The 22,950-nt window shown below is 44.5% G+C and overlaps 1 protein-coding gene across 1 annotated transcript in view; it reads left to right on the forward strand.

The window, feature by feature from the left end:
* Positions 1–20,530, forward strand: part of MAPKAP1 (MAPK associated protein 1) — a 245,487-nt gene extending 224,957 nt beyond the window's left edge. Inside the window, exons 11-12 of the mRNA XM_063081856.1 lie at positions 13,570–13,667; positions 18,958–20,530. Of these exons, the coding sequence (XP_062937926.1) occupies positions 13,570–13,667; positions 18,958–19,083 (224 nt within the window). The 3' untranslated portion in view covers positions 19,084–20,530. The remainder of the gene's footprint in view (positions 1–13,569; positions 13,668–18,957) is intronic.
* Positions 20,531–22,950: the final 2,420 nt, after the last annotated feature.

Here is a 22,950-nt window from a genome sequence, read left to right on the forward strand (position 1 = left end):
CTTGCATTTTTCCCCCAGTGCACCTGTAACCCAAGAGGGCTACAGCTCATCCTCAGGCTCTGTTGACTCCCAAGAGGTCTGGGCAGTCCAAACGTTAGGTGGGGAAGCTGTGTTGGGTTTTTATTCTCTGACAAGCACTCATTTCATAAGTTCCAGATCAAATATGGTAAGTACTGCCTGATTACAGAACACAATGGACTCTAACATATTAAATGCCCCAGTTATTGAATTGCCTTTTCATAAGAGTACTCTGGAGCATAATCAGAAGCAGGCAGTGCCTCATCCTTTTAACAGATATGTTTCCTAGCCCTATTAAAAGGGGTCTTCATCTATCCTGTCAAAGGGAGTCTGCTGGGGTTTTTTAGTTTAATTACACTATCCAATTAAAACTCCTTGCTGCATTTGGATGCGCCTCTCCTTGGGCCTGAGTGGATATGACATTTACAAGGCTCGGCTTTCAAGCAGACAATAGTGTGATTGATGAGGTGCACATTCAGTGAAGGAGGCGAGTGCCTGTGGAAGTGCTGCTTAGTGCATTTTGATTTATTTATCATCTTCTTCCAAAACAAGGGAGCTGCTGGGGAGATGGGTTTAAGCAACCAGGGGGACCACCTCAATTTTTCCAAGTATGTGGGAGGGAAGGACCTGGAGTGTGCCACAAGATAAAGGTGGAGGAAAACTATAAGCATGGGGCCAGCTTGCCTCATCTAATGCCAGGCTCCACTCTTAGATTCTCTGACCCAGTTTGGTTTCCAATAACCTTCAGCTGCAATCTACTGTTAAATAGGCCATCACTGTGTTTCAGGAAACTGTTTGCTGGGGCTGGATAGCATTGGCCAGGCCCCTAAGAACTCAACCAGCCCAGCATTTGTTCCATTTACTGACCTGGTCATCATTGGCTGACACCTGACTTTTGCACTAGGCATGCCTATTTATGCCCCCAGCTGCATAAATCCAACAGCTTCTGTCCAGAGGCTACAGTCAGTGCTCAACTACTTTCTCTAACTCTTCCTAGGCACGCTGAACATTTAAAATGCTTCTAGAGTTTGAAATCAGTCAAGAGCAAGTGTGGCTCTTCAACAAAGAGATGTGGAGGCACAGTGGAGAATTTCTCAAGGTTGTAGTGACAAGGCAAACCTAACATCTTGCTCTTAAACTGCTATTGCTATTTACTCTCAGCGTGTGATAGATGGGACCAATGTGCTCATCTCTGTAGTTCCTGGAAATGAGGTGCTTCGGTATAGTGGTCTCTGGAAGGGTCAACACTGTGAATTTAGGAATCAGGGATTTCTACTCTGAGCCCCAGGCAGTTGATAAGATGAACACACCTCCCATATTCATTATCAGGTACTTCAGTTACTCATAGTGGCTGCTGGGGACATGTTTACATAATGTGTAAGAATGTCTGTGTTTGTGAGGAAAATTGGCTGGTGCTAAGATACTCGGTTTTCTTACATTCTCTGTAAATTTTTTTCATTTTTCCCTTGGACTTGTTAATAAACAAGAATGTGCTTGTGTTGTTTGGAATATTGATATTTGTTAGAGTAGAAAACATTTTGAGGGTATCAACTTTTTTTCCTCCTGGGAGAAGCCTTCTTCTTGCTATTAAGTTTTTACTTAATTGTTGACTTGGGCCTTATGGATCCATAAAAACAAAACAATTATCTAGGTATAATGAAAAATGTGCACACATTTGCATTTTCCTAGATTTTGATTACCCTGTTCTCAAATTCATTCTTTCTTGATTTTAATATCACAAGAGATCCTACTTGCGAAGAGGGTAAGGGCAGAGGCTGTTCCCTACAGAAAAGCTCTGTGTGAAAGATTTCTCAGCTGGATAAATGATGGGGAAAATCTGTTTTCCCTTGCCTCCTGCCAGGTTCCAAATTGTGTTTTCATAATAAATAAGTGGGGTGCGTAGGTTTTAAGTTATTCTCATAGACATGGAAAAAGCTGTACTTTCATTAAAATCAAAATGTGTATTGCTTACAAGATTCCCATATGCAGCTTCTGAGACAGAGTTACTACTACCAGATTAGTCTTTCTATCTAAATGACTAGCAAACTGGACAAAATATTAAAAACTGTTTTCAGATATTGGAAAACAGGCAGTACAGGACTATGATCCCTGAAAAAAAGGGTAAATAAAAGGTGTGAGAGCAGCCATCACCTCAGCTTTCTTTCAGGGGTTCCCAGGGAGAGAGAACCCAAGGAGAATATAAAAGTCTTGCTGAGCTGGAAGACAGATGAGTTGATGAAAGCTGAATCAACCAAAATTTGCAGAACAGAGTATGGAGAGAATGGAGCTACACTGAGAAAGAGCTCTAGACAGAGCCCTTTGAATCTTTCACTGTATACTAAGCTGGGCATGCCTAGGTGGGACCTCTCAAGGAACAGCTACTGAGAGAGCTATAAACTAAAGTTCTGGCCAACCAGAGTGAAGCATCCAGGGCATTTACTGGTGACTCCAGAAAGGCCATACCTTTCAAATAGGACTAAACTAGCCCTAGATTAAAGACTGCTGTAGTCCTTGCCAACCAATGCTTTAAAAAGAATCTTGAAAGGATCAAACTGATCCACAAGTGCATGCCAGAACAAAGCCCAATACTCTCTAAGGGACAGCAACACAATGCATACTCCCCACAATGTAACGTAGTGTCCAGGATTCAATCAAAGATTACTAGACATGCAAAGAAGCAGGAAAATGTGTCACATAACCAGGAGAAAAATCAACCAATAAAAATAGAGCCACAAGTGGCAGGGATGATAGAATTAGCAGACAAGTGGTTTAAAATAGCTATTATAAATATGTTCATGGACTTAAAGGAAAATAAGAACTTAAAAAGAAGAGAAATGGAAACTATTAAAAAGAAACAAATGAAAATTCCAGAACTGAGAAGTATAATAACTGAATCAGAAAATTCATTAATGGGGGCTGGCCAGTTAGCTTAGTTGATTAAAGTGCCAACTTTTAACACCAAGGTCAAGGATTCAGATTCCCATACTGCCCAGCTGCCAAAAAAAGAAAAAATGGGAGCAGATTAGGGAAAAAGAATCAGCATGTTGTCTACTGCTGCATAACAAATTGCCCCAAAACTTAGTGGCTTAAAACAACAGTAATGTTTAGCATCTTACAGTTTGGTAGGACAGGAATCCAGCACAGCTTAGCTGGGTCCTCTGGCTCAGGATCTCTCACAAAGCTGCAATTAAGATGTCATCCAGGGCAGCAGTCATCTCAGGGTTCAATTGGGACAGAATCTGCTTCCAGGTTCCACTGAGTGGTTGTTGGCAGAGTTCAGTTCCTTGGGAATGCCCTCATTTCCTTGCAATGTGGTCCTTTCCAGTCTTACAAAATCTTACAAAATGGCATTTGGCTTCATCTAAGTAAGCAAGAGCAAGGTCAGAGATTTCAGAAGTGACATCCCAACACTTCTGCTATATTAGTTATTCATTAGAAGAAAGTCAGTAGGTTTAGCCCATAGACAAGACAAGGGGGTTACACAAGAGCATGAAAAGCAAGAAGTGGGATCATTGGAAGCCATTTCAGAATCTGCCTACCACAATTTTGTAAGCCCAGCAAAGGCTAAGTAAGATAAATATAAAGACGACCACATCAAGGCACATCATAATCAAATTGCTGAGAACCAGCAATAAAGAGAAAAATCTCAAAAGCAACTGAAGAAAGAAGACATGCTACATAGAGGAATCAAGATAAGAATGATTGCTGACTTTTCTCAGAAATAATGCAATCCAGGAGACAATGGAATGATATCTCTGAAGTGCTAAAAGAAAATCTGTCAACCTAAAACTCTATATTCAGTGAAAATGTTCAGAAATGAAGGTAAAAACATTTCAGAAATAAAGACATTTCAAACATAAACCTTCAGTACAAGAAATGTTAAAGGCTGCAGGAGGAAAATACCAGAAGGAAACCCAAGTCTGAAGAAATTCAGACCAGTTGAAATGTCATTGTTACCCACTGTATGGAATGAAGCAAGAAAAAGGAAGTAAGAGAGACCTCTTTGTACAGGGATTGGCACACTGTGGCCCAAAGGCCAAATCCAGCCTACCTCCTGTTTTTTTTGTGAACATTTGCAATTGATTTGATGATAGAGAACACTAATTTTGGATCCCATTTAAATGAAATGTTATACCTCCGCCCCCAAGAAAAATCTGTCTTTCTCAATAGTAGACCTGTATATTACACCCCCAAAATTTGTTTATGTTTTGAATTTTGTTAATTAAAAATGTGGATTTTTTTTCTCTCTTATATTAGTATCTACAAAGTATCCTTAATTTTACCTCTTGGCCTGGAAAACCTAAAATATTTACTGTCTGGCCCTTTATCGAAAAAGTTTGTTTGTATTAGAGAGTGGAGGTATAAAAAGACAAAGGGAACCTGCCCTATCAAGCAGTTTTCCAAGTGCTTTATACACATTACTTAATTCTTGCAACAACTCTGTGAGGTTTTGTCTACATTTATTATATCATTCTAAGATTGTTGAGCTTTATCCTAGCATTATTTAATCCTAACAGCAACTCTGTGAGACAGATATTATTATTACCATTTTATAAATGAGATACATAACTTGTCCAGAGTTATATATAAATGGTAACAGAGGTTCATATTCTTCCCTCTGCAACTGACACAAAGCCAAGGCACTTAAACACCTATGCTTTCTTGATGGAAGAATATCCCTAGCCCGAACTCAGAGTCTATAAGGTTGTATTTTTTTAACAAATTTCAGCAATGCTTGGTTATCTGGTTTTTCTTCCTAAAGAATATTAAATGCAGAAAATTAGGAAATAAGAGAAAGAATGACAGAAGTTAAATAAGACAGTGAGAAGTGAAAGCCAACAAGACTTGACCAAAAATGAAACAAGATTAAAACTATTAAAAAGCAGTCCAGGAACTCAGTAAGCACAGCAGTATGGAACACTTCTGCGGCAAGACATAGAGCCCATTGCAACCCTGAGGAAATCCTGATATTCAGTACTTATACTAAGTATTCTCCTTATATTAACATAGGAGGAAAGTACACAATATGGAATTTTAATGCTTAATATTGGAAAAGGTGTTTTGCACAAAGGTTACCCTAGCTTTCCACTCCAATAGTTCTGGGTAGATGAGGTTTCATTTGTTGTCATTTGGTCTCCCATAGAGTACTTACAAACTCAAGCTTGTCACAAACTAAGCCCTTTGAAGGAGGAAATTTCCAGGTACAAAATGTGTTTCTTGTTTGTCTACCTCTCTAAAAGCTGAAGAATAAAACACAACCAATACTTGGTTATTGAAATGCCATGCGATATTTTCTCAGAACAACTTATACATGAATTGAAGCATCAAAAGGCCCCCGTAAACCATTGTTCATAACTCATTTCCTGAAGTACACATCAGCATTTCTGCCACATACCAAAGTAGAATACTTATCTCAAGGAAAAGCACTTGTATAATTGAGTTGCAAGCTGAACTAGCCATTTATATCATAGGACACCATTTTTACTTGAAAGAACTACTGACGAACTATGGTTATTCAAATGTGAGTGTATGTCAGACATTTTCTTGAAAATGAAGGAAGTGAGCCAGTCACTTCAAGGAAAACAAGTAACAATATTTGATGTCAGTGATGCAATTTAGGTGAAAATTACAATTTTGGAAAGTTTGTATTTGTCACTGTGAGCTTGGCTTCTCATTGCTTAAAGACTTTTCTGATGAAATCAGTGGTAATATTAACGAATGTGATCTTTTTGATATCATGTAATGAAATATGTCAACATTTGGAAGCTCTCAATACCTCAGCGAACCAATATTTTCCAGACTACCGCATGATGTTACAAAATCAGGCAAGGGGAAAGATTCAAAGTGCAAGACAGACCAATGAATTTTAATGTAACAGTACAAAAAGTTTATTAATGTGGTTTAGATTCCACATTGCAGCTAATCTTTAAGAAATTTCCATTTATTAAGTTTGGTGTAATATCAAAGAGGAATATTTACAAAGAAGAATATTAAAATATGCTTCCTTTTTCCAAAAACTTTTCTGTGTGAGGCTAGCTTTTCTTCATATACTTCAGCCAAAACTATATCACAACAGATCAAATACAGAAGCTGATAGGAAAATCTAGCTGTTTTCTGTTAAACCAGATATTAAAGAGGTTTCAAAAATATAAAATGCCACTCTTATTAAACTTTTTTTTTGGTTTGGAGAAATATAAGGGCTTACCAAATGTTGTTTATGTTAACTTGTAATGGGTTTATTATTTTTAGTGAGTTAATAAATATTTTTAAATTTCTCAGTTTAATGTCTAACTCAAAAGGTATAATCCAAATAAGCAAAAGCTTTTGGGCTGTATAATGTTTAAGAGTGTAAAGAGCTTCTGAGACCAAAAAGTTTGAGAACTGCTGATCTAGGATTTTGAAAGTTATCTTGAGAAGCTTGGACTTTATTCTGAGGATGATAGGAAAAGAAGCACTGCAGAATTTTAAGCAGAGGAGGGACATGTCCAGATGTGTGTTTCAAGAGGATGACTCTTGTGGGGAGATGTTCGGATCAGAAGAAGACATGATCAAAAGTTGGAAATCCCAAGAGGAGGCACTAGATGGTCAGGATCTGGGTGAGGGCTGGAAAATGAAGATGTGAAAACTAGTTAGGGGACCAAATGCCTGGAACTTGACTTGGTGCATGGTGAGGCATCTAATTTCTTTCCCAGAGCTTTTGATTTGAGGCGAGATGTTGATGTCAGTTCTAGGCATGCTGCACTGCAGGCCACATGAAGATGGCAGCTCTACCCACTGGTTGGCTCTGAAACTCTGGAGAAAGGTCTAGAACAGATAAGTACTTCAGGATCATCAACATATGAGTAATTAAAACTCAAGGGGCAGGGCCGGCCCATGGCTCACTTGGGAGAGTGTGGTGCTGATAACACCAAGGCCACGGGTTTGGATCCCTATATAGGGATGGCCAGTTACCTCACTTGGGAGAGCGTGGTGCTAACAACACCAAATCAAGGGTTAAAATTTCCTTACTGGTCATCTTTTACAAAAATAAAAAAACTCAAGGGGCAAACCTGTCAGGAGAAATGTAGGGTTAGAAGAGATGAGGATCAAGGATAGAACGCTGGGGAAGAGCATTGTTTAAGGGACAGATGGAGGTTGAGAAGTTCACAAAGGAAATATGATAAGTAGATTGACTAGAGAAGTGGACTGAAGAATCAGTTGACTGTGGCTGCATGGAAACCCAGGGAAGAGAGGACTATATGGAGAAGGGACAAATACAGCGGAAAAGTTGCTACTGGATCACTCAACCTGGAGGGCATAGTGACCGTAGCAAGAAGGTTTTCAATAAATTACAAGAAGAAGGGAAATCACATTGCCATAGGAGTTTTTATAATTAGAGAGACTTAATTATGTGTATAGGAAGGAGCCAAAGAGTGAGAGAGGGTTTGAAAGGTGCAGACAGAAGTGTAAGTAGGTCAAACACAGTCCCTGCTGCAGACGTCAGAGAGGTCATTACAGTGTCCCAGACCTCTGCCACTGGGGAAACACTCAGGAAGGAGCATCACCTTTGCCAGTTGAGTTACATTGAACTGAAGCTCCCTGCAGGCAGTTCAGAACTGCTGCATACAGTGGAGACCCAACCCAGAGGGGGTTTCAGCCCAGCCTTCTCTATCAGGACATATAGAATGCTATGGCTGCCTAAAAGAATGTGTGTTCCCATCTGTTCCCCCCAAGAAACCCAGTGAGAGTTTTCCACCCCCTTACAGGACAAAGGGACCAGAAAAGATCAGACCCTAGAAACCGAGGTTTTAAAAAATATCCATGCCTGACGTAAAATAATTGAGAAAGAACCCTAATCCTCAAAGATGCCCTTCATAGCCTTATTTATAATACTGGCAATGTAACTTAAATGCCCCACAGACAGATAGTAGCATGACTGTCACACATCTACGTGTTGAAATAAAATGCAGTCATTGAAAAAGTGGTTATGGAGACTATGTTGGAACAGGGAAAGGCTGTGGTAAATGTTAACTTAAAAAAAATTAAGTTCAAATTTGAGTATACAATCTGATTACAACTATGTGAGAATAGAAGAGAGACCGTAGATGTCATCATACTGGGGTGTTAGGAATATGGGGTGGAGTGTGGAGGGTTTTCCTCTGTCTTCTAAATTTCTAGTAAATTTTAATATATTTTATAATTTTTTTATAAATAAAAGGAAAAGGAAAGAAAAGTTTATTTTTGGTTTTCTTGGCAAGTGGCGACACCTCGGGGTTATAGACAACAGTGGGCTGCAGGCTCAATTTGGAAGCCCCAGCTCTGACCAGTCATTGCCAACCACAGCTAGTGCCAGCAGGTTGTGTTAGAAGAGACCCTCCTTTCAAACAATTTGCAGTGGAAATCTAGGAGCGCTTCTTTTAGCAGGGGTGTATGAGCCGCTATCCCTCTTCGCTTAAGCTATTCCATCTCAGGGTAACAGCAGCCTTACCAGAATGGCCATTCCCCTGAATTGGTCAGGGAAACCTGATTTTTCAGCACAGCCTGTTTTAGTTAAAATTCATAATGCAGAAGATAAATTATGGTACAAAAGCCCAAATGTCTTCACTTCTGACATTTGTGCTGCTAATTAGTTTCTGCTCAGTGTTAGTCCATCTTCTCTGTTTTACTTTGAAAAAAAAATACATAAATGTAAATACATTTTTACATATCCAGATTTCCATTTCAGTATTCAGAAGCAGGTGTATAGTTTCATTGTCTGCCCTGAGCATGTGACCAGTGCTAGACGGCACATTTATACCCTATTATATTGCATTTTATTCTAACAGCACTGTAATAGCAAGTCTGCCCAAAGAAGGCCTAATTAAAAACAAAGTCTTTAAAATAGTGTGCATTTTATTTTCAAATATAAGTTCTATCACAGTTGTAAGAATTATTACCAGAACCCATTGAGCTCTTGCTATATGCAGGGATATCTATGACATGATATATATATATATACGTATGTATGTATGTATGAGAGTACTTTAAAAAGTTTGTGGAAAAGTTAAATTAAAAGATAATATGAATCTTCCTATGAACTTTTGAAGTACCCTTGTGTATATATATGAGAGATGACTAGCAGAGGCTGTCTCCTACTTTACAGCTGGGCAACCCAGGCTCTGGAGGGACAGTGCTTTACCAAGGTCCCTCAGCTGGACCACAGCAGTGCTGGGACTTTATCCTAAATCTAACTCCAGGCTCATGCCTTTCCCCTCTGCATCTCAGGCTTTTGTCATGCCTTAATTTACAAACAGAATTTAACAATCCAAGCAAAATAATTTGAACTAATTGGAATATTTGACCTTGAATTTTCTTTCAAATCATACTGATATACGTGTGTAATGTTTTCTCAGCTGACATTTTTACGAAGACTTTTTGTACATATGGCTTACCCCTTACCCATGAAAAATGCTGTTGTTGTTTGAATTTTCAGGGGTAGCCTGCCCACCTCTGATTCCCTGTAAGGCTCCAGGACAGATGCCCTGGTAGGCTGCAGCTGAGGAGGTCATTTGATCTCTCTTCCTTCCCTGAGGTGAGCCTTGAGGTGGCAGAGGCTGATGAAGTATTTGGTAATAGACTTTTCTTATTCTGTTCAATCAATATTGAAATGCTAGTGATTCCTTCTTCCCAGACACCTCTGGTGAAAATTTACCGTGTAGCATAAATTACTCATGTTTATTGACAGATTCGTTTCCAGCATGAGGTCAATTAACTTGCTATACTTGAATATATAGGTTTGGGACTGGGTGAAGTCACACAAGTGTGAATTCTGATTATTAGCTGTTATTCCATTGTGAAAGAGCCCCCAAGTCCTGCCAGTGTTATCTTCTCTATAGTTCTCTAATCAGTCCCCTTTTCAGCATCCTTTCTGCACTGCATACACTCTTACCTGGCTTACTATGGCAACTGATCTTCCTGCCTGCTGGCTCCAGAGAACTAGGGGGAATGCCCTGAATCACAATTTGCCCATTTAGTTCACTGCTCTGCTTAAAACCCGTTAGTGGGGGCCGAGCCCATGGCGCACTCGGGAGAGTGCAGCGCTGGGAGCGCAGTGACGCTCCCACCGCGGGTTCGGATCCTATATAGGAATGGCCGGTGCACTCACTGGCTGAGTACCGGTCACGAAAAAGACAAAAAAAAAAAAAAAAAAAAAAAACCATTAGTGGCCCTGTCAGTTGGTGAATCCGGGCATTCCCAACCCTTTGCGCCTGCCCCATGTCACCCCATGTGTGTGACCCTGGCCCGCTCGCAGCCTCCACAGAGACTCCGTATATTTGTCTGTGCTGTATCATTACCCTGTTGCACCTTCCTCTTCTCTACCCTTCTCCACCTCCTCCTTTACCCAGCTAACTCCCTGACCTCCTGTAAGGGCTGCTCAGGTGTCAGCTCATCCAAGATACTGTCCCAGGTGGCCCTTCCCTGCCCCAGGCCAGCCACCTTCCCCTCAGCATCTCTACGGCAGCTCCCTGTGCTTACCTTCCTCTTAACGCTCATCATGGTTGACTCTTGGTGTTCATTTCTTTGTCCCTTGCACTAGCCTATGCTCCTAGCAGAGCCTGAACTGAGTAAAACCACCTTTTTGACCACCCATCAAAAAGGGATCCTGGAGTGGGGAAAATCTCTTTCTAGGAACAAGTCAGCCCCATGTCCTGTGACCCAGCACAGGTGAAAACATGGCTCTGATCCAAACCTGAGCTCATAATCCCTCCCAGGGAGCAAGCAGAGCCTCTGCTGTGGCTGTCCACCACACTTTAGCCCAGTTATTAACATCCGTGGCTCTGTAATTATTAAAATTTGAGCACAAGAACTTCAACTAGTGCTCTCTCTGTTCACTCAGTAGTGTGAAAGCTTCCACTGGGAAGGACAGACAAATCAGAGGCTTGAGACTGGTGGGGCCCTTCATCCTCCCCATCTGCTTCACTTCCTAAGATGAGTGCTGGAATGAGTGCTGGGGACAGGCAAGGGACATGCATAGCCCCCAAGCACAGCCAAATACAATCATAATACAGAGGGGGTGAGTGTTTGGGGTCACCTAGCCCAAATATGCAGCCTTTTAGGACATTTGGCTTAGGATGATTTCTTTTTTGTTTTTTTGTATGACTATGGTGCAGATGAACCATAGGTCTCCCATTTGTGAGCCCACAGTTAACACACTCTACAGGCATCACATTCCCAACGGGACAGTGTCAAGGCTTCCTTCCCGTAGCTCCAAGGCCATACCAACTGCATATCATATATGCCATGTATAGACTTGGCTCTACCTGAAGTGCAGGAAATTTTTTTAATGGTCTCAGTTATTTAGGCAAACCATGCTCTAGCATCTTGAGGTTTTGTTTTGTTTTGTCAGTGACAAGTGGGAGCAGGTGGTGTAGACAGTCCATGAGATCACTTATCAAAGTGGTCAGTGAACCCCGAAGCTTCAGGTCTGCGAGCCTCCCTAAGACCTTCTGGTCCTTTCTAGCCCCAGGCTCTGGTGTCTGTATCTGTCAAGGCCAGGTGTCAGCAGTAAGGCCTCCTGGGGAGAATGTCTCTGTCCTTCACAGCCCTGCGTCCTTCATAGATGGCTCTGCCTGGTTATAGCATGGCCAACAAAGGTATCTATCTTCATTGTTCCTTCACACGGTGACATCAACAACAAGGCTATAATGTTTCGGGATGGGTGCTGTGAGGATGAATATACACACGCTGTGTACATAAACACACGTACATACACACACATAAATGCACCTATGTAAGATCCACTTCCTATCAGAAACAAGTAATTTATATATTAACAGAGTGATTAGCTTCCAGACAAAAATTCTAACATTTTAGTACCACAATTTAGAACCAAACTAAATCTGTCAAGTTATTAAAACTGAGTTTTTAAAGAAATTATCAGCTAATTTTTTCAATGTGGGATTTATAGTCACAATTAGTATATCATAATGATGTTTCCAGGATAAAATACCAGTGGCTCAACTTTTCTGGCCACAAATGTACAACATATATCAGTATATTTTGGAAGATCTGAAAAATTAGCTACTGTAAATAAAGTCCCCAAGAAGATTTCTCCGGGAAAGAGGTGAACTTACAGTAATATGGGTGATATATTATTAATTAATAACCATGACCAGCCACCACTTCACTTAAAAGGACAACGGATGGGAAGGCCTAATAGAAAGGATATGCTGAATTTTAATCTTCAGGCACTGATGTCTGTGAAACTGCCTAGGAAAGGTTGGTTCTGGGCTGTTTGCAGGACTTCATATTAGAGATGTCACCAGCTCCTCCTTAGTCTAGGAAGGTTTACTGAGCGCTGACTACGTGTCTCTCTTGGGCAATGCTTCTTTGGTTGCCAGTCATCTAAACCAACTTCAAAAAAGCTTAAGGAGAAAGAAGAATTTTTTGGAAGGCCACAGGGGTCTCCTAGAACCCAAGGACAGCATGTGCCGATGGGCTGGGGGAGCGTCACATGTGTCTGAGACTGGGAGTCTCAAAGGCCTGACATCTATGTCTGAGTTTAGAGGAGGGAATCTGATTGACATGTCTGGCCAAAAGGACAGGTGCAGGAAGTGTAGATATGCTGCAGATATGATCAGACAAGAAGCAGATTTCTTTGACAGGCCATGTGCAATGTGGTAGGCCCACACAAGAAGGGTACCTGGAAGTGTAGCTATGAAGACTCACCCCAGGAGGTACCTGTTGAGCTCAGTCACCAATGATTGGCACGTCTTTTCCAGAGAGGCCAGTGAGAGAGCACATCCTAGGTGTAGGGCAGAGCCTGTGTGGCGGCCGGCGTGGGCAGGTGAGCATGTGCAGCACCACGGCCGGCCTGTGGCGTGTAAGGGCAGTGGAGTGAGATGAGGCTAGACCAGGAAGCAGTCCCAGAAGTGACAGTGTTACTCTGAAGGCTTTAGTAAAGAGGCATGAAAGAATTGGGATCTAGGTCAGATTTGTATTCAGAAGATCCAGTCCCCTGAGGTCAGTCTGCTTCGTGAAGTGCCAGCTGTCCGTGATCTTTAGAGCAATAATACCCCTTCTGCCCCCAGTCCTTCCCAGGTAGAAATGACCAGGGCCTTCCATGCAGGGTCTTGAGACCAGGATTCCCCCTCTCCCGGCAGGAGCCAGGGCTGTGGGAGAAGCCTCCATAAGAGCATTGCTATTGACCCTTCTCCTTCCTGTTGCTCATTTATTTGACTTTAAGCGCAGTTATTTTATATTTAGAGTAATAATTTGGGGTTCATTGGCCTTCTGCCTTGAAAATACCATCTTTTCCATGTAATTAGTGTATAGAAGTAGTTCCATAAAACCTTCCTAACGTGGCATTCCCTGAATGCACTGCAGAGTGCATTGGGACCTAGCCATTTGATCTTTTTTTTTTTAACTGTCCATTTAATACCCAACCCTTGATGAGAAAACAAGCTATTCCTCAGCCTCCACTTGCTCTTGCTTGAACTGAAATGATAAAGGAAGAATATGTGGGGACCCTCCCCACAGGTGACTCACCAGGACCTCCTCAACACTGGCTTCTCTCTCTCTCTCTCTGTCCAGGTCATGCAATATTTAAACTCACGTATCTAAGCAATCACGACTATAAACACCTCTACTTTGAATCAGATGCTGCTACTGTCAATGAAATCGTGCTCAAGGTGAGTGTTCCTTCTCTACCCAGGGACACTAGGTAGGTGGGTCTGGCTTCTGCTCATGCCCTGTTTTAGGCCTGCACAAGGCTGCTGGGCCCAGTTTTGCAGAGGAGGAAGTGCACTGCTTGCTGTCGCCTGCTGGTGAGTGGCCACGCCCAGAGCCACACCAGCCTCAGGTCAGCTGCTCTGATCTGCCTCAGCCAGAGCAGGATCTCCTTCCTCTCAGCCCTAGTAATCCTGGTTCTTCCTGTGTTTATTTATTCTGTACAATTTATTTCCCTCCAACCATTGTCAGGAGCTCCTTGAGGCTCCTGAAGCAGACTCTGAGGAAATTATTGTTATTTTGAAGACACCTTAATTACATTCAAGGTGATTTTAGCCAATTGTTTTAACCATCCCCAACTTTATGCTGGGATTGTGTTACCATACTTCAACCACACTCACTGAGCGCCTCCTGTGTGCCGGGACAGATAGTACTTGGGATACCACAGTGACAGACCCAGTCCCTGCCCTCTGGGAGTTTTTCCTCTGTCACAGGAGATAGACACAAAATGGGAAATTACAGAGAGATTGCTAAATAGTTATACAGAGGTGCCATGTGGGTGTGGAAAAGGTAAACTGACCTGTTGCTGGGGCAGGGAGGCAGGGAGAGCTGGAACCTGAAGGATGGATGACGAAGCACAAATTTTTACCAGGTAAAGAGAGAGAAAGCATTTCAGACAAGCAGCCTGAGAGGGGCTGAGGCAGGGTGAGCACTTGATGGCTGGGGGGCTGTCCATATAGAAGCGTGCAGAGCAGGTTCTACTTGCTGTAGGAGTAGCCTGGGGTCTTGTTGTTTCAGGAGGCACTACGTTTCTAAGATGCACCAGGTGCTGCCCAGGCTGCTGGTCTGTGCACCACACTCCGAGTAGCCCTGGACTAGTTAGTGGTTTATAGAGTCTTCCAAACTGAGAATTTTTCTTCAAGCCAAATCTTATGTCAATTAATCAGATTAAAAACAGAGCTGCTCTGGCAGAGCAGAGGTAGAACCAGAGAAGGCTCCTGCACTCCTAGTTCTGTGACCACGGCTAGTCACATCCCCTTTCTGGGCCTCAGTTTCCCCACTGTAAAGTGGGGATCATGGGACCTATACTGCCCCGTCCACCAAAGGGCTGCTAGAGTACAGGTCAATTGAGATGTGGTAACCATACCTAAGCTACTTCTTAAGAGTGGACATCATCAAGTAATGATAAGAAAGGTGGCTAAGATATACTGAGGGATTGCAATGTGCAGGACCTCGGCTAAGTGCTCCACAGGGCCTGTCGCATTGACTTCACAACTCTGGGAGGTAGTGATACAAATTTTTCCCATTTCCTAGATGAAAAGTGAGGCTTAGGAAAAAAGTAACTTAGCCAGGATCAGATAAGTTGGCAGAAACAGAAATTGACCCAGGTTTGACAGATTCCAGAATTCATTTTTCTACTCCCTGAGATGTGCATAGCCTTAAGGAATTGAATGGAAGATTTCAGCAAAATAGAATTGCTTTAAAAGGACATTTTGAGACAAAGTCCCCTTGGCTACAAAAGATTTTCAAAAGTAGCGGCCGATAACAAAAGGATAAAGCTTCTGAGAAGACAGTTTGGAGCCAAGGCAGAGCAGCATGGTTAGTTGGATGAAAGGTAGAGAGTTCATGGACCACCCTGATCACAGCCCCTGTGGGACCAGGGAGAGGGGATGGAGTGCCCAGGAGGCTTGTAACGAGCAAGCAGAGAGTTACTTGCCAGATCATCACAAGACAGCACAAGGAACGTGTGCAAAGTGTTTGGGGACTAGGTAAAGAAATATTCCATTACTCCGTCAGGGGCTGGACATTTTTTTTATAGCCAGCATTAAAATATTCAAGACTTGAGAAGGATTCTAGTAAAATTATAATCCTGTGTTTGACATCAAAATAATTTTCACAACAGCAGATTGATGACACAAACACAGGTTTATGACTTCAATATGAGACTGTGGAAGATCAAGTGCAGGGAAGTCATTTTACAGGACCAAATGCTCCCTCAAAGCAGATGCTTTTCTGCTAAATCCCTGAGGCATGCCGTCTCCCCTTAAATGTCTGTTTTCATATCAAAATGTTTGTAGAAATATTGCATCATGCAGAAGACTCCAGGAGAGTTGCAGCATGCCCAGGCCTGATTTACTTAGGGAGCTAATGATCACGATCCTGATGGAAGATTAAATTTCACTTCTATCTCTGATTTTCATAGCAACTTAAATGCTTAGCTTTATCCGCCATTCCTGTGTATCATGAGTGTCTTTGTGAGCTTTGCACCAACACCGAGTGACTGAGGCCCCAGCCCTGTGTCCAGGAGTTTGGCAGAAATGTTGTTGCCATCAGAAGCTCTTCAGGGGTCGGTCTTAGGCTCCAGTAATGCATGTGGTTGTTACAGAATTCAGGGGTTTTACATAAAAATGAGAGCTTTAGATGGAAACTGAAGGGAGGAAGTAAGGGCCAGAAGCCGATGTCAAAGCCACTATTATGAACAGGCAACTCTCCATCAAGTTAATTTTATTTTGTTGTCTCTTTCCACTTGTTAGAAACATTAATGTCTCTCATTTATTGAGCACTATGTGCAAGACATTTTGTGTATATTATCTCATTTAATCTTCCCAGCTGTCCTGCACAATGTAGACATAATTGTCCCCATTTATAGACAAGGAGATGGAGGCCGAAGGCCATAGAACACGTGAGGGTGGAGCCTCAACCTGAACCCAGCCCTGAGGAGTTCCCCATCTGCCCCCTTCCTTCCTAATTGAGCTAAGCCGTGTGTGGTCCCTAATTCTGCAGGCTTTGAGATGAATCTAAGAGGAATCATTGGGTTCTTCAAATCAGGTTCTGCTCATGATCGAGTGACAGAGGCTGTGGCTTTATTGACCATGAAAACTCCCTATATTTTTATGCCTAAAGCTGTAAAATGCATTGAAAGTAAGACACTCTGTAGTGCATAAAATTGTGCAAGTTTAAGCCACAGCATATTAACCAGCTAATGGCAGACCAAAGGGCGTCTTTATCTTTTGATTATTACATTAATCTTCCATTAAAATTATCTATGTGATTATCACAAAGCACTAAAGATAATAAATTTAGGAAATAGTTGGCTTGTTGAGGATCATTTTAGAAGGCTTTTGTCAAGTTATATGTGCCCCAAATACACTGAAAACACTAGGTTGGCTAAGTGTGCAAACAACATAAGATTACTTTTATTAAGAATGATAAAACCTCTTATTTCCATACATTGTCTGTATTGTCCCAGATCGTCCACCCGGCCCCGCGGTCCTCATGATTTATTGCTCTCAGCTGGTAACTTGGCAAGGCAGCGGGCGAGCGTGTCAGGCCTTCTGTACTCACACGCCAGCCTTTAACGCCTGCTGCTGGCGGCTACCAGAGCAGAAAGCTAGGAGGGCAGCGACAGAGCCCGAGCCCCACGTGAGGCGTGCCGTCTCCTCCTGCTCTTCTGAGAGCCCTCTGCTTCCTTCTCAGAGTCAGCAGGGGCCTCTCTCCCTCTGGGCACAGGACACGTGGCCCTAAGAATACAATCCACAGAGGTGGTGGCTGCTTTCTCTAGCCCAAAATCTTCAGGCTTCTAGCCATAACTGTTAGATATTTGAGGGTGAGGAGAAATGGTGTCTGTTCACAAAAGGCCCCAGCCAGTGGGCAGCTGGGGGCAGCAAGAGGAGCAGCGTCTGAGGAAGGAGGGGCTGGGGAGTTGGAAGGTGTGGTCATCCAGGGCCTGACACTTATTAACTTGATGACCTTGACCAGATGACATGGACATTCTGTGCCTTGATTTTCTCACCTGTACAATGCGGATGATAATGGCTTCCATCTCATAAGGCTCCTGTGAAAAGTAACGAGTTAATCCTTGAAGAGCACTGCGAGCAGCGCCTGGCTGTTAGCTGCCCCACCACCCAGCTGTGGGTGCATCCTCTGCACTGGGGCTCGGGTCCGATCATAGCACCCTTTGCTGGCTCCCCCCGACCTCACTCTGGCACACTAAGCTTTTGCAGTTCTATGGACGCCCCCTTGCCACATTCCACCTCTGTGCCTTGATGCGTGGTGGTTCTCCTCTGCCCCGTGTATACCCCAAAACTCCTATGTATCCCTGAAAACCCACTCATTTATTCCCTCTGCAAGCTTTCCTGCCCCACACCTCCCCAGTAGTTACCCCATTCATTTGCACTCCTTCTGTACCCGTTTTGGGACTTGTCATGCTGTTGGACACTCACTGGGCAATGAGCTCCTCAGGGAGAAACAGAGTCTTACTCATCCCTGTGTCCCTTGAAGCAAGTAGGGAACTGGCTCAGACATGGCAGTTTCTCAGTGCTAAAGTTGCTGGTGCAAAGCCTGTGTGTGCAGCTCCTACACAGTGTGGTAGGTGCATGTGTGGGTGTGTACATGTATATGTGTATCTATGCACAGATCCCCCAGAGGTTTGTGTGCAAGGAGCAGCGAGCAGGAGGCCTGAGCAGTAACCTGGGAGGCAGCCCTGGCTATGCACAATTCACAGAGGGCTTTCATGGCCCCTCTGAGGCACAGCTTTGACCCTGACTTCTGGGTGACTTTGTCCACTTTGGTCCTCTTCTCTAGCCTCACTTTGCTTTTTGTCAAATGAGCCCTGGCTGGTGGGGTGCTGATGAGTATTAAAAGAAGTTCCATAGCTGGAAGCTCCTTGCCTAGCTGGTAGCAGGCTGCTTGTTTTATTTTTCATCACTGTGATGTTCTCATCTTTCTGATGAAGAAAGTAAGATTCGGATTGATTTGCTTACCACATTATGGGCACAGATGCTGATGGTCAGCTCTTGCCCTTGAATATATGTAATCAATAAAAAAAAATTTAAGTAATTTTTTTAAATGTGATCTTTGGTAATTTGTAATTGAATGTATCCATACTGGGAGGGGAAAAAAAGTAAGACTCAGGAGGTTGTGTGCAAGCCCAGGGTTGCAAAGCAGGCGAGGAGCAGAACTGGTAAGCCCAGCACCCAGCCCTCTGGGAGGCAGCTCATTGCCAAGGAGGGCCTGCAGGTGCGGGAATCAGAAAAGCTCCAACATTCACAGAGGCCCGTACTGGCCACTGGTCTTCTCCAAACCTCTGTTTTCCCGTCATAAAGCAGGAGCTCTGGGCCCAGCCTGCTAGGTCACTGCTATGCCTGAAATTCATCCACAAGCCCAGGCCAGGGTCTTCCTGTACCTCCTACTTTCCCTGGGCGAGCAGGGAGCGGCTAGCAAGTGACTGGGCTGTGTCCTCTTGCTTTCTAGGTTAACTACATCCTGGAATCACGAGCGAGCACTGCCCGGGCTGACTATTTTGCTCAAAAACAAAGAAAACTGAACAGACGTACAAGCTTCAGCTTCCAGAAGGAGAAGAAATCCGGGCAGCAGTGATACTGGCCTCAACCCTCAGTCTGTTGCTGTGGCCCCAGAGCCTGCCTGCCAGGGCCAAAACCCTAGAGCCCACCCTGTGTCCTGCAGTCCTGTGGGCTTAGGGCTGGTGGGCTCCTGGGGGAAGGGGGGGCACCCCTAAGAGGGAACGCTGGGGACATTGCCATGGGACCGAAGCCTGATTGGCAGCGGCTATGACTAGCAATGCCCGGGGCCAGGCCACCCCTAGAGGAGCCTCGTGCTGCCCAGCCATCCTCAGTGCCTGGCAGCCTCCCCGAGGATGTACATAGCCGTGCCCAGACATTTCCTTGCAACTTGATCAAATTTCTTAAAGCAAACGAAGAACAAAAATGTACATTTCTTTTTTTTCCTTTTAATAAACAGGTGTACTCTTTATTGTGGTTGGTATGATGGACCATTCTTTGGCAAGAGAATTGATTATGTTATTCTCTTCAAAATCTGTTCCCATATTGAACAGGCAGATTGGAAAAGCTATGGTTCGATTTCTCAGAAGAAATGTTTAGGGCTTAGTTGATAGTTTTAACTATGCCATTTGTTTAAATGAGTGCATTTGCTTTGAGGATAGTGTCTTACTAAAAGTTAGGAATGGGGACCTAGTTGTCTGTCCAAGGCTGTGTCATTTTCCCCTGCAAAAGCCTTTTCTCCTCAGCGTGTCCCAGCACCTCTGATTGCAGAGATGCAGAACCTCATGTAAAGCTCAGGACGCTGGGAGAATGGGGGTGCCGGCCAGTCCTCGGGCCATGCTCAGCTCGCGGCCTGAAGTGGTCTCTCCATTCCTTACGTAGCAAGCGTAAGTTGCACCTGACAACTAGACCTGCATGTGGATGTTCCCGGAGCTGGACTAGTCTCTGCTTTGCTGATGTTGATGGGGCCTCATTTCCCTTTCCTCTCCGGACTGCGCTGCCCTTGTAGGAGCCGGCTGGGAGCTTTTCACTGTGCAGGGAGAAGGGGGGCGGGGGAGCTGCATCCAAGCTGGTGGCTCCCTGTGGGGAGGGAAGGGGTCGACACCCACTGACACCACACCTCTGGCCACACCAGATGCCTCTGCGGTCCTCGTCAGCCTCTCCAGTGCCCCTCCCACAGTGACATCCTTTCATACTGTCCACGGCCAGGGCTGAGGACCAGATGTTTCACTGAGGACCTGCACTTAAAACATTTTTTAAAATTGTTGTACAGGAAGAGATGTGTCCAAAACAGCATCTCAAAGTCAAGTGTATTTCATTGCACAGGAGTCATTTTAATGACTTCCTCTTTCATTCAAGTCTGTGTTCAGCCAGCAGGAGTAATCCTTTTCTAACGTCTTCCATTCCTACCCACCCTGGAAACAAAAAAAATATTATTTGTAGCTTGCTATCTGTATTTGAATTTTTAGCAATTTTATATTTAGATATCTTTGAAAAATGTAAATGACTAATTTGGTCATCAAATCTTGTGACATATTCAATATTAAAATGATATTAAAATAAATCATATAAATACCTTCTTTTGCGTATTGCTTTGAATTCCTGAAGTCTTGAGTACATAGTGCTGAAGATGGTGACTCTATAGTGAACCTTCAGTGGGTGGTGACATTTGCTTGCCTTTGATGTGGTACCCAAAATCTCTGAAATGCAGCAAGGACCTCGTTTGGTACTGAGCATGACAGGATGGCCCTTTTCACTCAAGGGTGACACTGAAGTCAGCTCCTCCAATTACAAGATCAACACCATTCTCTTACTGTGAAGTATAACACATTCAGTTTACATAAAACACATATGTCCAGTTTAAGGAGTGATTTAAGGGGAACACTGTCTAACAACCGCCCAGGTCTACCAAATATCAAGACTTGAAATCCAGCTTTTCCTTGGCTCCTCTCTTCCACTCCATACTTAGATTTGAAGACAAGTCTGTGAGCTCCTCAAGGACACAAGCATCTTGTCCTCTCCCCAGCCCCAGGCTTTGCAAACGAGAGCTCAGCATGTCCAGAGAGGACCAGTGGGCCCCTGCCCAACATGATGCAAAATGCCACAGCGTTAACGACAATTCACAACTGGGCCTCTGAACTCAGTTGGGGACTTTACAAAATGTGGGTAGCCCGACGGACCACACAGTGGGGCCCTGGAGCCCTAGCCTCAGCTGGCCACTGAGCACCGCCCCCCATCTTCTGAGGGCCTACTGTGCACCAGGTGGGCCATGTGCTGGCCTTTTATAAATATGCATTAGCCCACAGAACTCCCCCACACAGCCTCTGGAGGGTCCTGTCATTACCGCCACTTCAGAAGTGATGACTTGAGGCTTGGAAGGGTTGCTTCAGCAGCCCCAGACACACCATGACTGACTGGCAGACGCTGCAGTCCTGCTCTTAACTGCTGGGCCCTGCCCTCCACAGTTGGCAGTCCTGTGGCTCTGAGCTGGTTACTGCCTCTCAGGGCCTCAGTTCTTTCATCTGAAAATGAAGGTGCTGGATTAGATGACCTCCATAGACCCTTCTGGGGATGTCTTAAGTGTCTCAGAGACCTAATGAGCCCTCTCTTCCTTGCAGAGGTTTCTGTTTGCCAACCTTACAGGAGCTTCTCTGCTTCTGAAGGAGAATTCTCAGTTGAGAATACTGTGGGTCACTTAGCCTCGCTTCCTACCTTGGGGCAACAAGTATGTGTCCATCCCAAGAGTCATCAAGCCTCTGCCCGTGTACTTGTAGCAATGGGGCGCTCACCACTGCTCTGGGCAGTCTCCCCCTGCATGGCCAGTCTCACCATCAAGTCAGCTGACCTGCACTGACTGCTCGTTGCCTCTAGCTCTGAGGCTAGGCCTCCCATGTCACACCTCTCCCATCTGGGTCCCCCAGGAACTAGCTCCCCACTGTCCCGGAAGGCCCCTCGGCTGTTTGGAGACCACATTGGCATCTCTCTGAGTCTTCTCTTCAGATGATCCCCACCACTGTCATGTCCCCGCAAACCTGCCAGCTACTTCTTAGGGCTCCCTGTTCCCCCAGATCAGGGACTGCAGAACCTCAGAGGTAGGGAACAAAGACCCAACTCAGCTGTCAAGACCTTAGTCTGGTGCCAAGATGTGGGCGACACTGTCGTGGACTCCATGCCAGCACTGCGGGAGCAGTGTGCACCTGGAACGTTCCAGGCAGGAGAGAAGAGCCAGGCTGGCGCCTGGAGGCCCGAGGTGAGGGGCAGCGGGCGGGGGGGCCTGCTGGCACCAGCCCCTGGCAGCAGCTCCACGGACCGCTGCACGCCGTGGGACCTGAGCAAGCCCTTCCCCTCTTGGAGCTCCTGGACACCTGTGACGAGGTGGGTCACTTAGGAGGGGGCAGGAGGATCCCCCAACTCCTGGCACAGGCTCCGGACACCTGGCTCTTGCCAGTGCTGCCACTAGGGGGCTTTTCTTCCAGCAAGGAGGGAGAGAGGGACAGGAAGAAGGAAAATGCAGGGGCTACCCCCAAGCTCAAGGGCAGAAGCCTCAGGTGCACACCTGGAATCAAATCCCAGCTCATCACTTTCTGTGACTGCCTCAGAATTGGGGATACTCCATGGGCTCCCCACAGAGCTCTCTGTGGGATCCATCAGTCCAAGAATGGCCTAGGGTTTAGGGCCCCCGTGTGCAGCCTCCTCGGCCTGGGTCCAAAGCCCAGTTGCTCTACTTACTGGCTTCGTGACCTCTAGGTAAATGATTGACTTCTCTGTGCTTCAGTGCCCTTGTCTGTGAAATAGGATGAAAATGCCCACCTCTCAGGGTTAGAATCAAGATTTAATGAGAAAATATGCATAGTGCCTGGTGCGTAAAACTTAACTGGCAGCTGTGATGTTGATGTCTGTTGTCTCACTTAATCCAGTTGCCTGGATGACATGTTCTCCCCGTGCT

This window comes from Cynocephalus volans, chromosome 17, assembly GCF_027409185.1.
Source record: "Cynocephalus volans isolate mCynVol1 chromosome 17, mCynVol1.pri, whole genome shotgun sequence".
In the NCBI taxonomy this organism is placed as follows: domain Eukaryota; kingdom Metazoa; phylum Chordata; class Mammalia; order Dermoptera; family Cynocephalidae; genus Cynocephalus; species Cynocephalus volans.